Source organism: Oncorhynchus tshawytscha, linkage group LG30, assembly GCF_018296145.1.
Source record: "Oncorhynchus tshawytscha isolate Ot180627B linkage group LG30, Otsh_v2.0, whole genome shotgun sequence".
Lineage (NCBI taxonomy): Eukaryota > Metazoa > Chordata > Actinopteri > Salmoniformes > Salmonidae > Oncorhynchus > Oncorhynchus tshawytscha.
This window is the reverse complement of record NC_056458.1, coordinates 1,957,739-1,977,225: the sequence shown is the minus strand read 5'-3', so window position 1 is coordinate 1,977,225 and position 19,487 is coordinate 1,957,739. Positions and strand designations below refer to the sequence as shown.

At 42.0% G+C, this 19,487-nt stretch overlaps 1 protein-coding gene across 2 annotated transcripts in view; it reads right to left on the bottom strand.

The window, feature by feature from the left end:
* Positions 1–19,487, bottom strand: part of LOC112229018 (transcription elongation factor SPT6) — a 50,975-nt gene that overhangs the window by 8,378 nt on the left and 23,110 nt on the right. The window contains exons 21-34 of one of the 2 annotated variants that reach the window (XM_024394891.2): positions 19,276–19,411; positions 18,919–19,056; positions 18,456–18,623; positions 16,793–16,920; positions 16,375–16,582; positions 11,210–11,357; positions 9,463–9,605; positions 9,028–9,168; positions 8,628–8,823; positions 7,939–8,084; positions 7,703–7,795; positions 6,184–6,297; positions 5,749–5,873; positions 3,649–3,707 (exon numbers count right to left, since the gene is read on the bottom strand). In XM_024394891.2, coding sequence (XP_024250659.1) covers positions 3,692–3,707; positions 5,749–5,873; positions 6,184–6,297; positions 7,703–7,795; positions 7,939–8,084; positions 8,628–8,823; positions 9,028–9,168; positions 9,463–9,605; positions 11,210–11,357; positions 16,375–16,582; positions 16,793–16,920; positions 18,456–18,623; positions 18,919–19,056; positions 19,276–19,411 — 1,900 coding nt within the window. In that variant the 3' untranslated portion in view covers positions 3,649–3,691. Of the gene's footprint in view, positions 1–3,648; positions 3,708–5,748; positions 5,874–6,183; positions 6,298–7,702; positions 7,796–7,938; positions 8,085–8,627; positions 8,824–9,027; positions 9,169–9,462; positions 9,606–11,209; positions 11,358–16,374; positions 16,583–16,792; positions 16,921–18,455; positions 18,624–18,918; positions 19,057–19,275; positions 19,412–19,487 lie in introns of those variants that run through there. The other variant, XM_024394890.2, reaches the window with a different exon arrangement.

Genomic DNA, 19,487 nt, shown 5'->3' with positions numbered 1-19,487 from the left:
TCATACTCATGAATGTGCTGGTTGTCATATCGCTGCTGCCATTTTAATGGCATTTGCGAACATGTTTGAAACTTGGAAACATGAACACACAAGCTCGCTCCATTCTAACAACTGACTCGAGAAATAAGCTCATTAACTGCGCCTGCAGCAGATGTGATACCCTTTGTCGTGGCATTGAAACTAGAGGTCGACCGATTAATCGGACTGGCCGATTAATTAGGGCAGATTTAAAGTTTTCATAACAATTGGAAATCGGTATTTTTCGGCACCGATTTTTTATATATTTTTTTATTTACCTTTATTTAACTAGGCAAGTCAGTTAAGAACACATTCTTGTTCTCAATGACGGCCTAGTAACGGTGGGTTAACTGCCTTGTTCAGGGACAGAACGACAGATTTTCACCTTGTCAGCTCGGGGGATCCAATCTTGCAACCTTACAGTTGCAACCTAATTCGTTCAACGCTCTAACCACCTGCCGCTCATTGCACTCCACGAGGAGCCTGACTGTTACGCGAATGCAGTAGAAGCCAAGGTAAGTTGCTAGCTAGCATTAAACTTATCTTATAAAAAACAATCAATCAATCATAATCACTAGTCAACACATGGTTGATGATATTACTAGTTTATCTTGTGTGTCCTGCGTTGCATATAATCGATGCAACGCTGGGGGATGATATAACAATGGCGCATTTGCGAAAAAAGCACAATCGTTGGACGACTGTACCTAACCATAAACACCAATGCCTTTCTTAAAATCAATACACAGAAGTATTTATTTTTAAACCTGCATATTTAGCTAAAAGAAATCCAGGTTAGCAGGCAATAATAACCAGGTGAAATAGTGTCATTTCTCGTGCCTTCATTGCACGCAGAGTCAAGGTATATGCAACAGTTTGGGCAGCCTGGCTCATTGCGAACTAATTTGCCGGAATTTTACATAATTATGACATAACATTGAAGGTTGTGCAATGTAACAAGAATATTTAGACTTCGGGAAGCCACCCGTTAGATAAAATACCGAACGGTTCTGTATTTCACTGAAATAAACGTTTTGTTTACGGATTTGACCATATTAATGACCAAAGGCTCGTATTTCTGTGTGTTAATTATGTTATAATTAAGTCTATGATTTGATAGAGCAGTCTGACTGAGCGATGGTACTTTCATGCGTTTTGCCAGCAGCTCTTCGCAAGCACAGCGCTGTTTATGACTTCAAGCCTATCAGCCTAATGGCTGGTGTAACCGATGTGAAATGGCTAGCTAGTTAGCTGGGTGTGCGCTAATAGCGTTTCAAACGTCACTCGCTCTGAGACTTGGAGTAGTTATTCCCCTTGCTCTGCAAGGGCCGTGGCTTTTGTGGAGCGATGGGTAACGCTGCTTCGAGTGTGGCTGTTGTCGATGTGTTCCTTGTTCGAGCCCAGGTAGGGGCGAGGAGAGGGACGGAACCTATACTGTTACACTGGCAATACTATAGTGCCTATAAGAACATACAATAGTCAAAGGTATATGAAATACAAATGGTATAGAGAGAAATAGTCATATAAATACAATATTAACTACAACCTAAAACCTCTTACCTTGGAATATTGAAGTCTCATGTTAAAAGGAACCACCAACTTTCATATGTTCTCATGTTCTGAGCAAGGAACTCAAATGTTTTTTACATGGCACATATTGCACTTTTTCTTTCTTCTCCAACACTGTGTTTTTGCATTATTTAAACCAAATTGAACATGTTTCATTATTTATTTGAGGCTAAATCGATTTTATTGATGTATTATATTAAGTTAAAATAAGTGTTCCTTCAGTATTGTTGTAATTGTTATTATTAAAATAACAAACACAAAAAAACGTCCGATTAATCGGTATCGACTTTTTTGGTCCTCCAATAATCGGTATCGGTGTTGAATTGGTCGACCTCTAATTGAAACGCCAGCTCAACAAAACGCCACCATGCTTGATGCTAGGTACAAGGACCGCTATTTCAATGCAGACAAGAAACAGGGTTTACGTGAAATGTTACATACACAGCTGGACAAGATGGAAACAAACACAGTGACAGTGCGCACCGAGGAAGAGAGGCCACTGACAGACAGAGCTGAAACCTCACTGTTTGACATGTATTAAGGAATCCTGGTTGAGAATGCACGCCCAATTTTTCAGTTTTTGATTTGTTAAAAAAGTTTGAAATATCCAATAAATGTCGTTCCACTTCATGATTGTGTCCCACTTGTTGTTGATTCTTCACAAAAAAATACAGTTTTATATCTTTATGTTTGAAGCCTGAAATGTGGCAAAAGGTCGCAAACTTCAAGGGGGCCGAATACTTTCGCAAGGCACTGTACATAAATGCCAACAAAATAACTTTTTGGCCTACCCCGGCCAAACATGGACCAATTGCACACCACCCTATGGGACTCCCAATCATGGCCGGATGTGATACAGCCTGGATTCGATCCAGGGACTGTAGTGATGCCTCTTTCACTGAGATGCAGTGCCTTAGACCGCTGCGTCCATGTGTGTGTGTTAACTATTTAACTGTACTAGAACGCTTAAAAGGCCGCTATAATTTTAAATATGGGTTATCGGTAACAGTTTTTTTTGGCAAGGAAATATCAGATATAGGTATCGGCCAAAAATGTCACATCGGTGCATCACTAGTAAGAACGCTGTTCATTGACTAGAGCTCAGCATTCAACACCATAGTACCCTCCAAGCTCATCATTAAGCTCGAGGCCCTGGTTCTGAACCCCAGAGTTGTAAAGAAAAAGCCATATGTTTATTTTTATTTTACCTTTATTTAACCAGCTAGGCAAGTTGAGAACAAGTTCTCATTTACAATTGCGACCTGGCCAAGATAAAGCAAAGCAGTTCGACAGATACAACGACACAGAGTTACACATGGAGTAAAACAAACATACAGTCAATAATACAGTATAAACAAGTCTATATACAATGTGAGCAAATGAGGTGAGAAGGGAGGTAAAGGCAAAAAAGGCCATGGTGGCAAAGTAAATACAATATAGCAAGTAAAACACTGGAATGGTAGTTTTGCAATGGAAGAATGTGCAAAGTAGAAATAAAAATAATGGGGTGCAAAGGAGCAAAATAAATAAATAAATAAAAATTAAATACAGTTGGGAAAGAGGTAGTTGTTTGGGCTAAATTATAGGTGGGCTATGTACAGGTGCAGTAATCTGTGAGCTGCTCTGACAGTTGGTGCTTAAAGCTAGTGAGGGAGATAAGTGTTTCCAGTTTCAGAGATTTTTGTAGTTCGTTCCAGTCATTGGTAGCAGAGAACTGGTGCCAATGACTGGAACGAACTACAAAAATCTCTGAAACTGGAAACACTTATCTCCCTCACTAGCTTTAAGCACCAACTGTTAGAGCAGCTCACAGATTACTGCACCTGTACATAGCCCACCTATATCTCAGACTGGCCAATAAAAATAAACGATTAAGATGGGAAAAAGAACACAGCCCCTGGACAGACGAACTCTGCCTAGAAGGCCAGCATTGCAGAGTCGCCTCTTCACTGTTGATGTTGAGACTGGTGTTTTGCGGGTACTATTTAATGAAGCTGCCAGTTGAGGACTTGTGAGGCGTCTGTTTCTCAAACTAGACCCTCTAATGTACTTGTCCTCTTGCTCAGTTGTGCACCGGGGCCTCCCACTCCTCTTTCTCTTCTGTTTAGAACCCGTTTGCGCTGTTTTGTGAAGGGAGTAGTACACAGCGTTGTATGAGATCTTCAGTTTCATGGCAATTTCTCGCATGGAATAGCCTTCATTTCTAAGAACAAGAATAGACTGACGAGTTTCAGAATAAAGTTCTTTGTTTCTGGACATTTTGAGCCTGTAATCGAGCCCACAAATGCTGATGCTCCAGATACTCAACTAGTCCAAAGTTTAATTGCTTCTTTAATCAGCATGACAGTTTTCAGCTGTGCTAACATAAATGCAAAGGGGTTTTCTAATGATCAATTAGCCTTTTAAAATGATAAACTTGGATTAGCTAACACAACGTGCCATTGGAACACAGGAGTGATGGTTGCTGATAAGGGGCCTCTGAACGCCTATGTAGATATTCCATAAAAATAAATAAAAAATCTTCAGTTTCCAGCTACAATAGTCATTTACAACATTAACAATGTCTACACAGTATTTCTGATCAATTTAATGTTATTTTAGTGGACTTTTGAACGATATTGTATATATTCTTAATTCCATTCCTTTATTTTTGTTGTGAAATTGTTAGGTATTACTGCATTGGAGATAGAAACGCAAGCATTTCGCTTCACCCGCAATAATATCTGCTAAACATGTGTATGTGACCAATAAAATTTGATGTCTCTGAATGTCCTTGAGTGGCCCAGACAGAGCCTAGACTTGAAACTGATCTAACATCTCTGGAGAGACCTGAAAATAGCTGTGCAGCAACGCTCCCCATCCAACCTGACAGAGGTTGCGAGGATCTGCAGAGAAGAATGGGCGAATCTCCCCAAATACAGGTGTGCCAAGCTTATAGCATCATACCCAAGAAGACTTGAGGCTGTAATCGCTGCCAAAGGTGCTTCAACAAAGTACTGAGTAAAGGTTCTGAATGTAAATGTAATATTGACGTTTTAATAAAGTTAGAACAATTTCTAAAAAAAAAAGAAGTTTTTTTTGCTTTGTTATTATGGGGTATTGTGTGTAGATTGATGAGCGAAAACAACAATTTAATCTATTTTAGAATAAGGCTGTAACGTAACAAAATTTGGAAAAATTCAAGGGGTCTAAATACTTTCCGAATGCACTGTATTTATGTTATCATATAACATATAACATACACTTATAAAAAAAATCGTTATACTGTGTGTTTATGTATTTTTTTTTTACTGAAAAATACAAAATCAATCAATCCAAACTGTGCAGTGGCCATGATGAATGGAAAGAGACATCTGTTACAAAACACCAAAACGTTTAATGACATTCAGAGATTGTCGAGCCAAGCCTTCGGTATTGGGTCGGCTTACAATGCAGGCAGGGATGTATTTTCTGTTTGTTGACATTGACATAGTCTATTTTTTGTGGTGTTGAAAATGCAAACCATGATATTGAAGCGCCAGAAGTTGGTATTCTTTGTTTATTGGTTGTGTGGTGCATTGGCACAGAAACCTGTTGGTCGAAAACTTGTTGCATAGATGTTATATAATTATAAATATGGCATCAAAATGTTGAAAATCTCATTTCCACCTAGCTGATCATTGTCTGCAGCCAGCTCTGATCGCAGTATAGGCCTAATGAAACAGGCAGGGAGAGTTAGCTCGTCTGTGGTGGTCGGTGAACTCTCAACCTTCTGGCCCGTAGCCCCGCGTGGCATCAACTATGCCACAAAAGCATGCTGTAGTGGCAAAGTTGATGGCCATGTTTATAAACACAGTTATTGTTATTTGTGGTCGTAAACATTATTTTGAGTTAATTCTATGAGGGGGAAGGGTGTGCAATTTTTTTTCAGTAGTTAGGTGAACTCATCATGGTTTGGGTAAAGGGTAATGGCTGGATAAGGGGACAGGGTTTAGGGTTAGTTAGCTGTAGTCATGGTAACTCACTGTGGTTAGGGTTCGTTAGCTGTAGTCATGTTTGCTCACAGTGGTTTGGGTTAGGTTAGCTGTAGTCATGGTTACTCACCGTGGTTTGGGTTAGTTAAGTGTAGTCATGGTAACCCAGCATGGTTAGGGTTAGTTAGCAGTAGTCATGGTAACTCACCGTGGTTTTCCGCGAGGTTGGTACCCCAGTATGAACTTCCCTGGCAGGTCTTTACAGGCTGAGACAAAATAGGGGATGAACGCAGGCTTTTCCTTTTTACACCTAATCAACAACTCCTCCATTTTCTACACAGACCGAGGGAGGGAGAGAAAGAAAGAGGGTCAGAAAAGATGAGTGGATGAATAAAAATATATGTAGCTCTATAAATAGAGAACAATAGAACCAAACAATTGTCACTGGGGAGATTAAACATGTTTTATAGACAGGAAGGAGGTTAATTTCTTTGTAAGTCTTTGTAAAACAAATACTCTGTGAGATACTTGAGGTCGATCAAAATAAACAAATACTCTGTGAGATACTTGAGGTCGATCAAAATAAACAAATACTCTGTGCCACTTCCCGTGGTTATGACAATATTCACACCACCATACATACCTTCTTATCCCCGCCGTTACAGTCCTGGAAGTACTTATGTCCCAGGAGGTCGCGAGCAAACGCTGCCATTGGCTGAATATAACGAGCTGTGATCTCATCAAGATCCTCAAACTCCTACAGATAGAGAGAAAAATAAATAAATATTTATTTGAAATTCAAAACACAATTAAACGGACAGTTGACCCAAATGGCCGTGACGGTCATTCCAACACCATTATATCTCAAATCTAAGGTCACTAGGTGTTGTACTAAGGTTGTTTAGTATTTTACAAAATCTCTAAATTGCTTAGACTTTTTTCACACATACATTTTTTTTTGCTCGCTTGCCTTTGCATAAAAAAAAATCTGTTAAACAGTAAATCAACTTTGTAAGGCCTAAAATTGACTGTGAAGCTCAGCAAAGTCACTTATAGATGATTTGAACATGAGGAGCTAAAAATGCCAATCTCGGTCCCATGACTTGAATGTGATTTGTGCCACAAATGCGAAAACGTTAGCATGTGGAAACATTTTTGGATTGCTGTCATACCTTGTCCATAGACTGCTTACAAGGTAAGGGAAACCAATATGTAATTTTGTATTCTGGGTGAACTATCCCTTAAAAGGCAAAATATATAGAAAACATTCTGCCATAGAGTGGTGAGGAGGAGCTCCGCGGACCCCTAGTATCTGGAATTAATTTAGCCATTGCGATCTGTAGTTGCTATTTTTCTCTGGTCAATTAACCCATAACATTCCTGGATTACTCGTTACATTAATTTTTATCAACAAATTTGAGAGAGCAAGGCAGTTAACCCCCAACAACAACTGCTTCCCGGGCGTTGATGACGTGGATATTGATTAAGGCAGCCTCCCGCACCTCTGATTGATTTCGGTTGAGTATTTCTTCAGTTTGAATGCATTTCTTTTTTTGTATTTTACCCCCTTTTTCTCCTCAATTTCAATCTCATCTCATCGCTGAAACTCCCCAATGGGCTCGGGAGGCGAAGATCGAGTCATGTGTCCTCCGAAACATGACCCGCCAAACTGTGCTTCTTAACACCCACCCGCTTAACCCAGAACCCAGCCGCACCAATGTGTCGGAGGAAACACCATCCATTCAACTGACGACCGAAGTCACTAGAGTGCGCTGAGCCAAGTCCTTACCCCTATATTGCCTGGTTGCTAAACTTTTTAAATGTTTGCCTAATCACTGTTTATGTGACAAAAAGCAATGTAGGGTGTAGTAGAGAATCATCTTACTATAATCCAATGTAAAATATATTTTAAATAACTAGAAATATCGAATTTTCAGCCGTTTGAAGCTGATGTACAAAACCTAAAGTAAAAAGACGCCAAAAAACCCCACGTATGGACAGGAAGCATAGAAATACTGCACATAGAAAGGATCTTCCACTTATCAAACTTGCTTTCAATGACAGACCTATAACTCACTTTTCTATGTGAATTTGGTCGGATCTCTTTAACCATGTGAATAATGCACGCACGTACACACTTTGCGCGTGTGCCACTGAGGTACCTCTGTGTAGATCCAGAGTGTGTGTCCCAGACTGAAGGCGTTCTCCTTGCCCTCCTCTCTCACATCCACATGCTGGTAGATACCATCAGCCACCTACAACAAGAATTTAGCATCCCAAAACAATAATCAATGAACTAACCAACCTGTTGGTCCGTGAATGAACATTACATATATTACAAGCCTCTGTCAATACACTCATTGAAAGCACTCCTCCCTTTCCCCCTCTCCCTCCATACCTTCCATGTGACAGTGAGGTGGTTCTCTCCCTTGCTGCTGGGCCTGATTACAACGTCTCCCTGGTCCATGGACTCCATCATCTTCTCGGCCTGCTTGAAGTTGATGTTGTGAAACGATGGATGGGCGATCACACGCTTTATATAGGCTAGGGAGAGGGAGAAGGAAAGAGGGTGGATAGAGGGAGGAAAGACAGACACAGAAAGTGAGAAAGTGCAGAGTAAGGTTAAGTTCAAATAAATGTAAAACATTTTTTTTTAGTTCTAAGCCTGCCCCAGTACAATAACTGGCTCTAAGGCTGTGACGGTTATGGAATCTTCAATGAAATAGCCCCCCCAGTTTTTTAATGTACACTTTCTCCTCTTCTCCTTTCCTGCATGTGCTGCAAGGAGGGGGTCATTGCCTAGGCAACCAAAGACTTGTTTGCTGCAAAACCTTGCATGTTTCAGCAAGGCGCAAAAAAAAGTTGAATGCCCATGTTACTGTAGAGTCTATGTTACACCAGAAACGGATGCCCGGCTGTCAGTCAGCTGTTCTTCCCACAAAAAGTGTTTTATGTCTTTATGTTATTTTCAGGACAGTCTTCATCCATAACCGTAGATTACACTGTTATATGGTAATTGTGCCAGCCCTAACTGGCTCGGACAGTTTATTCTCTGTATACTATTGTTTACTCGTCGTGTATACCTACTGGTTCTCTGCTGTTTCTTCTTGAGTTCCTCCTCTGCCTTAGTGTCTTCTGTCTCTGCGTCAAAGTCGTAGTAGGTGTCCTTAGGAAGCTTCCACTCGTTGTTCTTATCCATCAGGTCAGACGTACGACACGTCAGGTCCACGTTGAACTTCTCAATGTCAATCTTCATGATGCGACAGTGTACGGTCATACCCACCTGGGAGAGGGAGGAGGGGAGACGGGTGAACACTTGTACAGGAACTCAACTAACTCCTGGAAACAACTGTAGAAGATTTCTCTAACCCAAGTCCTCGAGAGCTACAAGACCGGCGTGATTACTTGATTCAGATGTGTCCGTGCTGGATGGTGTGTGTGTGTGAGAAAGAGAGAGATAGCGTGTGAATGTGCAGCTGTGTCTCACCTTGACCCTCTCCTCAGGGTGCTTGACCACCTTGTCACTGAGGAACTTGGTGGGGATGAAGCCCTGGACCCCATTGTCCATTCGAGACCTCACACCGATGGCCTGGCCCGGACATGATCCACTGTCAAAATGGTTCCACACCTAGCAGAGAGAGGGGAAGAGGAGACAGGAAGGGAGATAGAAGGAGGAAGGGAGCGAGTGAAAAACAGATAGAGAAGAAAGAGACAGAAAGCAATAGGAAGATGTGGGGAAGGGGCAGGTAGAGAGAGGAAGAAGAATAAGAATAAGAAGAGGAACACAAACCAAAACATAGAACAGATGTTTCCTCTAAAGTGTCTTTTATTTCCAAAACCACCATTTAAAGTCATCAACGGGTAATGAGGGAAATGAGCAAGAGGCTTTAAGGTCAGAAGCCATGGGGTGAGGGTATCTCACCTCGCTGAGTTCGGGGAAGTTGTCCTGTTGACAGAAGGGGCACTGCCACAGCCCGGTAGAGTCGTTCCTGATGGCCTGGTCATAACTCTCCCCTTGTGGGCGCCGGTGAGCAATGCCTGTCACGACGCTGGTGATCAGCTTACCTGGAGACGAACGGGGAGCGAGAGGAGAGACAAGGTCGTGAGTATGTGAGCAGTATTTGTGTTAGCTACATAGAATGTAAAATGTGTGTGTATGTAAACTCAGCAAAAAAAAAAAGTCCTCTCACTGTCAACTGAGTTTATTTTCAGTGAACTTAACATGTGTAAATGTGTAAATTTGTATGAACATAACAAGATTCAACAACATAAACTGAACAAGTTCCACAGACATGTGACTAACAGAAATGGAATAATGTGTCCCTGAACAAAGGGGGGGGGTCAAACTCAAAAGTAACAGTCGGTATCTGGTGTGGCCACCAGCTGCATTAAGTAGTGCAGTGCATCTCCTCCTCATGGACTGCACCAGATATGCCAGTTCTTGCTGTGAGATGTTACCCCACTCTTCCACCCAAGGTACCTGCAAGTTCCCGGATATTTCTAGGGGGAGTGGCCCTATCCCTTACCCTCCGATCCAACAGGTCCCAGACGTGCTCAATGGGATTGAGATCCGGGCTCTTCGCTGGCAATGGCAGAACACTGACATTCCTATCTTGCAGGAAATCACACACAGAACGAGCAGTAAGGCTGGTGGCATTGTCATGCTGGAGGGTCATGTCAGGATGAGCCTGCAGGAAGGGTAACACATGAGGGAGGAGGATGTGTTCCCTGTAACGCCCAGGGTGGAGATTGCCTGCAATGACAACAAGCTCCGTCCGATGATGCTGTGACACACCGCCCCAGATCATGACGGACCCTCCACCTCCAAATCAATCCCGCACCAGAGTACAGGCCTCGGTGTAACGCTCAGTCCCTTCAACGATAAATGCGAATATGACCATCACCACTGGTGAGACAAAACCGCAACTCGTCAGTAAAGAACACTTTTGCCGGTCCTGTCTGGTCCAGCGATGGTGGATTTGTGCCCATAGGCGACGTTGTGCCCGGTGATGTCTGGTGAGGACCTGCCTTACAACAGGCCTACAAGCCTTCAGTCCAGCTTATTCCGGACAGTCTGAGCACTGTTTGAGGGATTGTGCGTTCCTGGTGTAACTCGGGCAGTTGTTGCCATCATGTACCTGTCCCGCAGGTGTGATGTTCAGATGTACTAATCCTGTGCAGGTGTTGTTACACGTGGTCTGCCACTGCGAGGACGATCAGCTGTCCGTCCTGTCTCCCTGTAGCGCTGTCTTAGGCGTCTCACAGTACAGACATTGCAATTTATTGCCCTGGCAACATCTGCAGTCCTCATGCCTCCTTGCAGCATGCCTAAGGCACGTTCACGCAGATGAGCAGGGACCCTGGGCATCTTTCTTTTGGTGTTTTTCAGAGTCAGTAGAAAGGCCTGTTTAGCGTCCTAAGATTTCGTAACTGTGACCTTAATTGCCTACCTTCTGTAAGCTGTTAGTGTCTTAATGACCGTTCCACAGGTGCATGTTCATTCATTATTTATGTTTCATTGAACAAGCGTGGGAAACATTGTTAAAACCCTTTACAATGAAGATCTGTGAAGTTACTTGGATTTTTACAAATTATCTTTGAAAGACAGGGTCATTCTTTTTTTGCTGAGTTTATGTGTGTGTTACCTATGTAGAAGATGTGTGTGTTACCTATATAGAAGGTCTCAGGTGTCTCCTTGGTGAGCAGGTTAAACACCTCCTCGGTGTTAGGAGCTCTGTAGGGAACTCTCAGGTCCTTATACCTGCAGCTCAACTCAGCACGGATATCATACAGCGTTATGCCCTTGTTACCGTAACCCTACAGGGAAAGGGAGAACAAGGTTAATATATGTCGAACAGCGATATAGAGCTTGTTACCATAACCGTACAGAGGAGAATAACATATATCATTAGTGATGAGTGGAAAAATAAATACAGTTACGTATCGGGATATAATTGTTGGTGATATATCGCAATATTATTTTTGCGCTAGTCAGCTGTACCTGCACCAAACTCAATTTGTTTCCAGTACTTTTATTTCCATGACGGATCAAAACTTCTCATGGCTCTCTTGTCCCTCTGCAGCAGAAATATGGTGAGCAATATGCTTGGAACATCGAATCACAAAATCGCAGTATCGAATCGCAATACATAATACATAGGGTGTCCAATCAAAAACAAATATTTTGACCAATTGGTTAATTGTGTAGATAATCATCTAAGAAAACCTCATGTCTCTATCATAATCTGCTTGAAATGTAAGAGTTTTTACCCTTGTAGGATGTCCAGAATTAGGGTGACTAAATCAATTGAGGCCAGAGAAAAAAAGTGGTAGAAAAACAGAGAAATGACATCGCGTCAGCTAGGCTGGATTCCGTGCAAAAATTAAGGCTACTGGCTACCTGACAGGCTCACTTTCCCGTTGAACTCGTCATCTTTCTTCTCAAATCTGCAGGACATAAAAAAATATATAGAGGTAAGATGAATATCGATTGAGACATGACGTAGTATTTTCATATTTTAGGATACGCTTATCATATTAATTTGATTTTTAATTTTCTTCAGATTTGACACAAAATCAAGTGAATCTCTATGAAATGTCAACAGTGCACTGAGTGTACCGTAAGCTTTCACATTTAATTCAGCTCGTGTCATGCTAATTTAGCTTTATGCGACTCGCGGAAACCATTTTGAAGACAGCACAAGAAACCTGCATTGCTATGTCAACAGAGCTCTTTTATTGGAGTTATGAGGTTACGAAATCCGACTTTTTGGATATAATACTAATGATATGTTAGAGAGACCCCACTGAACAATTTAGAACATGAATAATCATATTTGTCTTGGTAAAATGTATTTTATAACATAAGGAAGGGAAATTATCACCACCAAAGCCTGTTTTCACCCACTCTGGACAGAGTTGATGGACACCCTACAATACATTACGGCCCTTAAATTACGTGATAATATTGTATCGTGAGGTCCCTGTCAATTCCCAGCCCACATATACATCTCATACAGTGATATAGAGCTTGTTACCATAACCCCACAGAATAACATACACTACCCTATGTATTTATTTTGACAGTTTTACGTTCCCAAAAGACAACCTCAAAATGTCGTCGCTCACAGTGACTAACAAAGATACTCCGACAAAAAAACCAAAGGGGTTTCAAACGGGGTTCTGAAAGATACATTTATAGTTAGAAAAGCAACAGGGAGGGGGGTTTAGAACCCACTAGATTGGAGTCAGAAAAGACACTAAAGGAAATAAACACACAGACTTAGGATAGGGTGTAAAACGGAGCAAAACTACATGGAGAAAAATAAACGGGGGGAGACACAAAACTCAGGCTTCTTTTGGCTAATTAAAGTGGTGGAGCTGTAAATTGTACCTCCGCTAAGGTGAGGTGTAGCTTTTCCAACGTCTCCTTTCCAACTGATGCACTGGGCCAGCAGGTCTTAAAAACCAGTTTGGTCAGCACAGGTGAAGCACATCCTGACTAATGAGGTGACTCCAATCAGTGTGCAACACACCTAATCAACCTCGAAATGGATAGAGAACCCATAACAACTCTCCCTTTAAGACAACAAATATACAGTGGGGTCTGAAATTGACACCCCTGATGAATTAAAATACAGAGCTATATTGTATGCTCAAAAAAATTGGGAAATTATATTTTATACTAATGCAATTGCTCAGAGAAAGTGATTTCGTTTAAGTATATTTTTTTTCTCAGAAAGGTTGGGTCAACAATATTGACACCCCTAAAGATTCTCATTAATGAAGTAGTCCAAAGTTTTAGTATTTGGTCCCATCTTCCTAGCACGCAAATGACTACATCAAAGTTGGTAAATAAGAATGGTAAATAATGTAGTGTGTCAGCTTGGTTTCACTTTTATTATAAATACGAATATGGTTCTAAGCACTTCTAAAGCAAGTCAGTTAAGAACAAATTCTTATTTACAATGACGGCCTACCCCGGCCCAAACCCTAACGACACTGGGCCAATTGTGCGCCGCCCTATGGGACTCCCAATCACGGCCAGTTGTGATACAGCCTGAAACCGAACCAGGGTCAATAGTCATGCCTATAGCACTGAGATGCAGTGCCATAGACCACTCTGCCAGTCGGGAGCCCATTAATGTGGATGCTACCATGATTACGCATAATCCTGAATGAATCGTGAATAATGATGAGTGAGAAAGAGGGTCAAAGACCATACCTCCAAGACATACTAACCTTATTGCTAATTGATGTATACAATAGAATATCCTTTTTTTTTTGAGCATACAATTTTGCTCAGTATTTGATTTATTTATTTTACACAGTTATTATTGCTCATCTTTATCAAGGGTGTCAATTTCAGACCCCACAGTATACCCATGTACATGTTGGACAACGTTTGCTCACAACTAAAATACATTTAAATGAGTCGCTCAGTTTGACAGTCCGTTTCTCTTTGATTTAACCAGTGTTTACTGTCCGTCACCACACCAATCCAATAATAAATCATCAAAGACAAAACAGCCACTATTTGTTTTAATAAAGTGCCTTCAGGAAGTATTCATACCGCTTGACGTATACCTACATTTTGTTGTGTTACAACCTGAATTCAAGATGGATTTTCCTCACCCATCTACACACAACACCCCATAACATGTTTTCAGAATTTTTTAACATATATTATTATTGAAAATGAAATACAGAAATATCTAATATATATAAGTATTCACACCTCTGAGTCAATACATGTTAGTCTTTATGGATAAGTTTCTAAGATCTTTGCACACCTGGATTGTGCAATATTTGCACATTACTCTTAAAAAACGTATTCAAACTATGTCATGTTGATTGGATAGACAGCCATTTTCAATGCTTGTCAAGACGATTTAAGTCAAAACTGTAACTAGGCCATTCAGAATGTCGTCTTGGTAAGCAACTTGAGTGTATATTTGGCCTTATGACTTAGGTTATTGTCCTGCTGAAAGGTGAATTTGTTCATTTCTTTGCACATTTGTAGCAGTATTACTTTAGTGACTTATCGCAAACAGGATGCATGTTTTGGAATATTTCTATTCTATACAGGCTTCCTTCTTTTCACAATGTCATTTAGGTTAGTATTGTGGAGTAACTACAATGTTGTTCATCCATCCTCAGTTTTCTCCTACCTAGCCTTCGACACATTATTTACCATTCATTTCTATTGGGCACAACATAATCTGAAACACAACCAAAACAAACTGCAAATGCATCCAACAAGTTTGTAGAGTCACAAGCTTGATGTAGTCACTTCGGGCTAGTAATATGGGACCAAATACTAAACTTGACAACTTAAATGTTTGTATTATTTTTTGTACTTTCTACCCCTTCTTCTCCTCAATTTCATGATATCCAATTGTTAGTTACAGTCTTGTCCCATCGCTGCAACTCCCGTACGGACTCGGGTGAGTCGAAGGTCAAGAGCCATGCGTCCTCTAAATACGCGACCCTGCCAAGCTGCACTGCTCCTTGGAAGCCAGCCGCACCAATGTGTCGGAAGAAACACCGTAAAACTGCCGACCGTGTCAGCGTGCATGCGCCCGGCCTGCCACAGCAGTCACTAGAGTGCGATGGGCCAAGGACATCTCGGCCGGCCAAACCCTCCCGTAACCCGAACAGCCCTGGGCCAATTGTGCGTCGCCTCATGGGTATCCCGGTCGTAGCCGGATCAAACCCGGATCTGTAGTGACACCTCAAGCACTGCGATGCAGTGCCTTAGACCGCACTTTCGACTACTTTAACATACGTGAATTAAACAAATACTTATGACGCCTTCAAAATGCGGGGGACTAGCTACATCAATCACTTTCATTTCTAAATGGTAGAACAGATATACATGTATGCCCTAAAAAAATAAATACATTCTGTACTGTCGCCTCAAATAAAACATTTGATCACAAATCCAAAATGCCGGAGTATAGAGCCAAATGAAACGTTTCAACTTGTCCAAGTAAATATGTAGGGGAGTGTATATCATACAGTGTGATGCCCTTGTTACCATAACCGTACAGGAGAGAACAGAGGTAAGATGGATAACAAGGGGAATATATCATACAGGGTGATGCCCTTGTTACCATAACCGTACAGGAGAGAACAGAGGTAAGATGGATAACAAGGGGAATATATCATACAGGGTGATGCCCTTGTTACCATAACCGTACAGGAGAGAACAGAGGTAAGATGGATAACAAGGGGAATATATCATACAGGGTGATGCCCTTGTTACCATAACCGTACAGGAGAGAACAGAGGTAAGATGGATAACAAGGGGAATATATCATACAGGGTGATGCCCTTGTTACCATAACCCTACAGGAGAGAACAGAGGTAAGATGGATAACAAGGGGAATATATCATACAGGGTGATGCCCTTGTTACCATAACCGTACAGGAGAGAACAGAGGTAAGATGGATAACAAGGGGAATATATCATACAGGGTGATGCCCTTGTTACCATAACCGTACAGGAGAGAACAGAGGTAAGATGGATAACAAGGGGAATATATCATACAGGGTGATGCCCTTGTTACCATAACCCTACAGGAGAGAACAGAGGTAAGATGGATAACAAGGGGAATATATCATACATACAATGTTTGTAACCCTGCAGGGGAGAGGACAAGGTGAGGGGACATGGCATGATGTTCTTATAAACGTAACCCAGCAAGGATTGGACAGGTGAGGTCATTGAAAAGGAATACGTGGAGAGAATAAGGTTCTCAGGGAATTTAAGTACCACATATAAGACAGGAACACACACAAACCCCTCCCCAACACACCCTTCTGTCCATACCTGTCTCTCTAGCTCCTCAGCGAAGGCATCAAGATCCAGGTCTTTGAGTCGCTCCGGGTTTTCCAGGATTTCCTCTAGCGCACCGGCCGGGTTGGCGTCCTCCGCAGACTCGTCGTATTCCAGAGCGTCCACCGCCATCTTTCTGGCCCACTCATACGTCTCCGGGTGCACCCTGGACCCGTCCAGAACCTCGATGTATGAGTCCGTACTGCAGAAGGGGAAAGGGATCGAGTTAGAACCAACATCATACCAAGAGCATACAAAACAACTGTCAATTATTGGACATAAAAATGTAAAACATATTTTTCCATAGGAATACGCATTGGGGGAAGAACTTTCTAGGTAGATTTTTTTTTTTTTAAACTCTCCAAATATAACTTTTTGCCCTTCACACACACAGAGAGACACACACACGTACCTGTCTCCGAGCGAGGCGGTGTCTATCTTGATGAAGCCGGCACAGTTGATGAAGACCTTGGGGCCCATGTGACACATGGTGACCAGCTGAGTCCTGTTCTCCAAACGAGTGTTGTTCTGTTTTAGGATCTGGGGAGAGACATCGCTGGTATACTAATACTGTAAAAATGTCTAATGTTGCTCCTTTACAAAAGGACAAAGGACTACATACAGTGGGGCAAAAAAGTATTTAGTCAGCCACCAATTGTGCAAGTTCTCCCACTTAAAAAGATGAGGCCTGTAAATTTTCATCATAGGTACACTTCAACTATGACAGACAAAATGAGAAAAAAAATCCAGAAAATAACATTGTAGGATTTTTTATGAATTTATTTGCAAATTATGGTGGAAAATAAGTATTTGGTCACCTACAAACAAGCAAGATTTCTGGCTCTCACAGACCTGTAACTTGTTCTTTAAGAGGCTCCTGGAACGAACTACAAAAATCTCAAACTAGAAACACCCTCACTAGCTTTAAGCACCAACTGTCAGAGCAGCTCACAGATTACTGCACCTGTACATAGCCCATCTATAATTTAGCCCAAACAACTACCTCTTTCCCTACTGTATTTATTTTATTTATTTTGCTCCTTTGCACCCCATTATTTTGTATTTCTACTTTGCACATTCTTCCACTGCAAATCTACCATACCAGTGTTTTACTTGCTATATTGTATTTACTTTGCCACCATGGCCTTTTTTTGCCTTTACCTCCCTTATCTCACCTCATTTGCTCTCATCGTATATAGACTTGTTTATACTGTATTATTGACTGTATGTTTGTTTTACTCCATGTGTAACTCTGTGTTGTTGTATGTGTCGAACTGCTTTGCTTTATCTTGGCCAGGTCGCAATTGTAAATGAGTACTTGTTCTCAACTTGCCTACCTGGTTAAATAAAAGGTGAAATAAAAAATACATTTAAAAAATCATGAGAGGGCATTGAAGATGAAACGTGGCTGGGTCTTTCAGCATGACAATGATCCCAAACTCACCGCCCGGGCAACAAAGGAGTGGCTTCGTAAGAAGCATTTCAAGGTCCTGGAGTGGCCTAACCAGTCTCCAGATCTCAACCACATAGAAAATCTTTGGAGGGAGTTGAAAGTCTGTGTTGCCCAGCAACAGCCCCAAAACATCACTGCTCTAGAGGAGATCTGCATGGAGGAATGGGCCAAAATACCAGGAACAGTGTGTGAAAACCTTGTGAAGACTCACAGAAAACATTTGACCTCTGTCATTGCCAACAAAAGGTATATAACAAAGTATTGAGATAAACTTTTGTTATTGACCAAATACTTATTTTCCACCATAATTTGCAAATCAATTCACAATTTGATTTTCTGGATTTTTTTTTCTTCATTTTGTCTGTCATAGTTGAAGTGTACCTATGATGAAAATGACAGGCCTCTCTCACCTTTTTAAGTGGGAGAACTTGCACAATTGGTGGCTGACTAAATACTTTTTTGCACCACTGTACACATTAGCATGACACAGGACTCGCTTCTGAGAGGGCGAGACACAATACAGACCGTGTACAGACATGGAGCAAGCACAGACATACTGGACACGGCTCTGACTCAACACCTGCAGGCAGGCAGACACAGAGAGCGAGAGACAAAGACGGACCTTGAGCAGGTGCGATCCCTTCCTTTGTCCGAGGCCACAGACGAACTGGACCAGGCTCTGTGTGTAGGGGTGAGATATGGCCCTGTTCACATCCACCCCCACCTCGTTGACCCGGTTTATAAACTCACAGTACAGAGCATTCAGCAGGTCCTCCTTTACTACATGCTCCTGAGAGGGTAGGGAGGGGAGACGGTGGGGAGAGAGGAAGAGAGGTGGGGAGGGGAGAGAGGAGAGAGGAGAAAGAAAGGGTACCATAAAATCAACATACCGCGAAGGCCACTGAGTATCGATGACCTTTCTCTGACAATTTTCAAGCAGATCTAGGATTGGGTCCCCCGTGTCCATATAATCTTATTCATTATGATCTAAATTAAACTACATTTAAGATTGCTATATCAGCACTTCCACTCCGAGGCTTTATGAATATGGGTCCTGAGGACAGATCACACACTCAGTGTCTCACCTGAAGAGGGTGTAGTTTGAGGCAGAGGATGTCTTCGTCTGTGCTGCAGACCTGCGCGTACTCCACCATGGGATCCTGAATCTTCCTGGCTACGGACACGGCCTGGCGCAGCAGCGGAGGGTAGTCCCTGAAGTCAGTCTGGAGCGAGAGAGAATAGGGGAGGGAGGAGTCATGAGTATGGTTAGATATGTGTCATCAGATGTGTGTGTATTGCGTAGCTATGCATTCATGCTGTGTCAAAGCAGACTTGTTGATTTCTTGCAGTTCATGTGGACTGTGTGTGTGTGTGTGTGTGTGTGTGTGTGTGTGTGTGTGTGTGTGTGTGTGTGTGTGCCCACGTATACGGAGTGTGTGTACCTGAGACTTCGTGCTGTTCATGTAAAGCATGGCCAGTTCGTTGTCCACCAGCTCCACTCCCACAGCAGGCAGAGAAGACTCCTGCTCCAACTCACTCACTGTCCTCTTAATGTCCTCCATTATCATGTGGGCATCTCTACACACACAACAAACACGCACGCCAAAAAAGCCCTTTACTGTAGGTATCCAAAAATAAACCAACGAGAACCAAC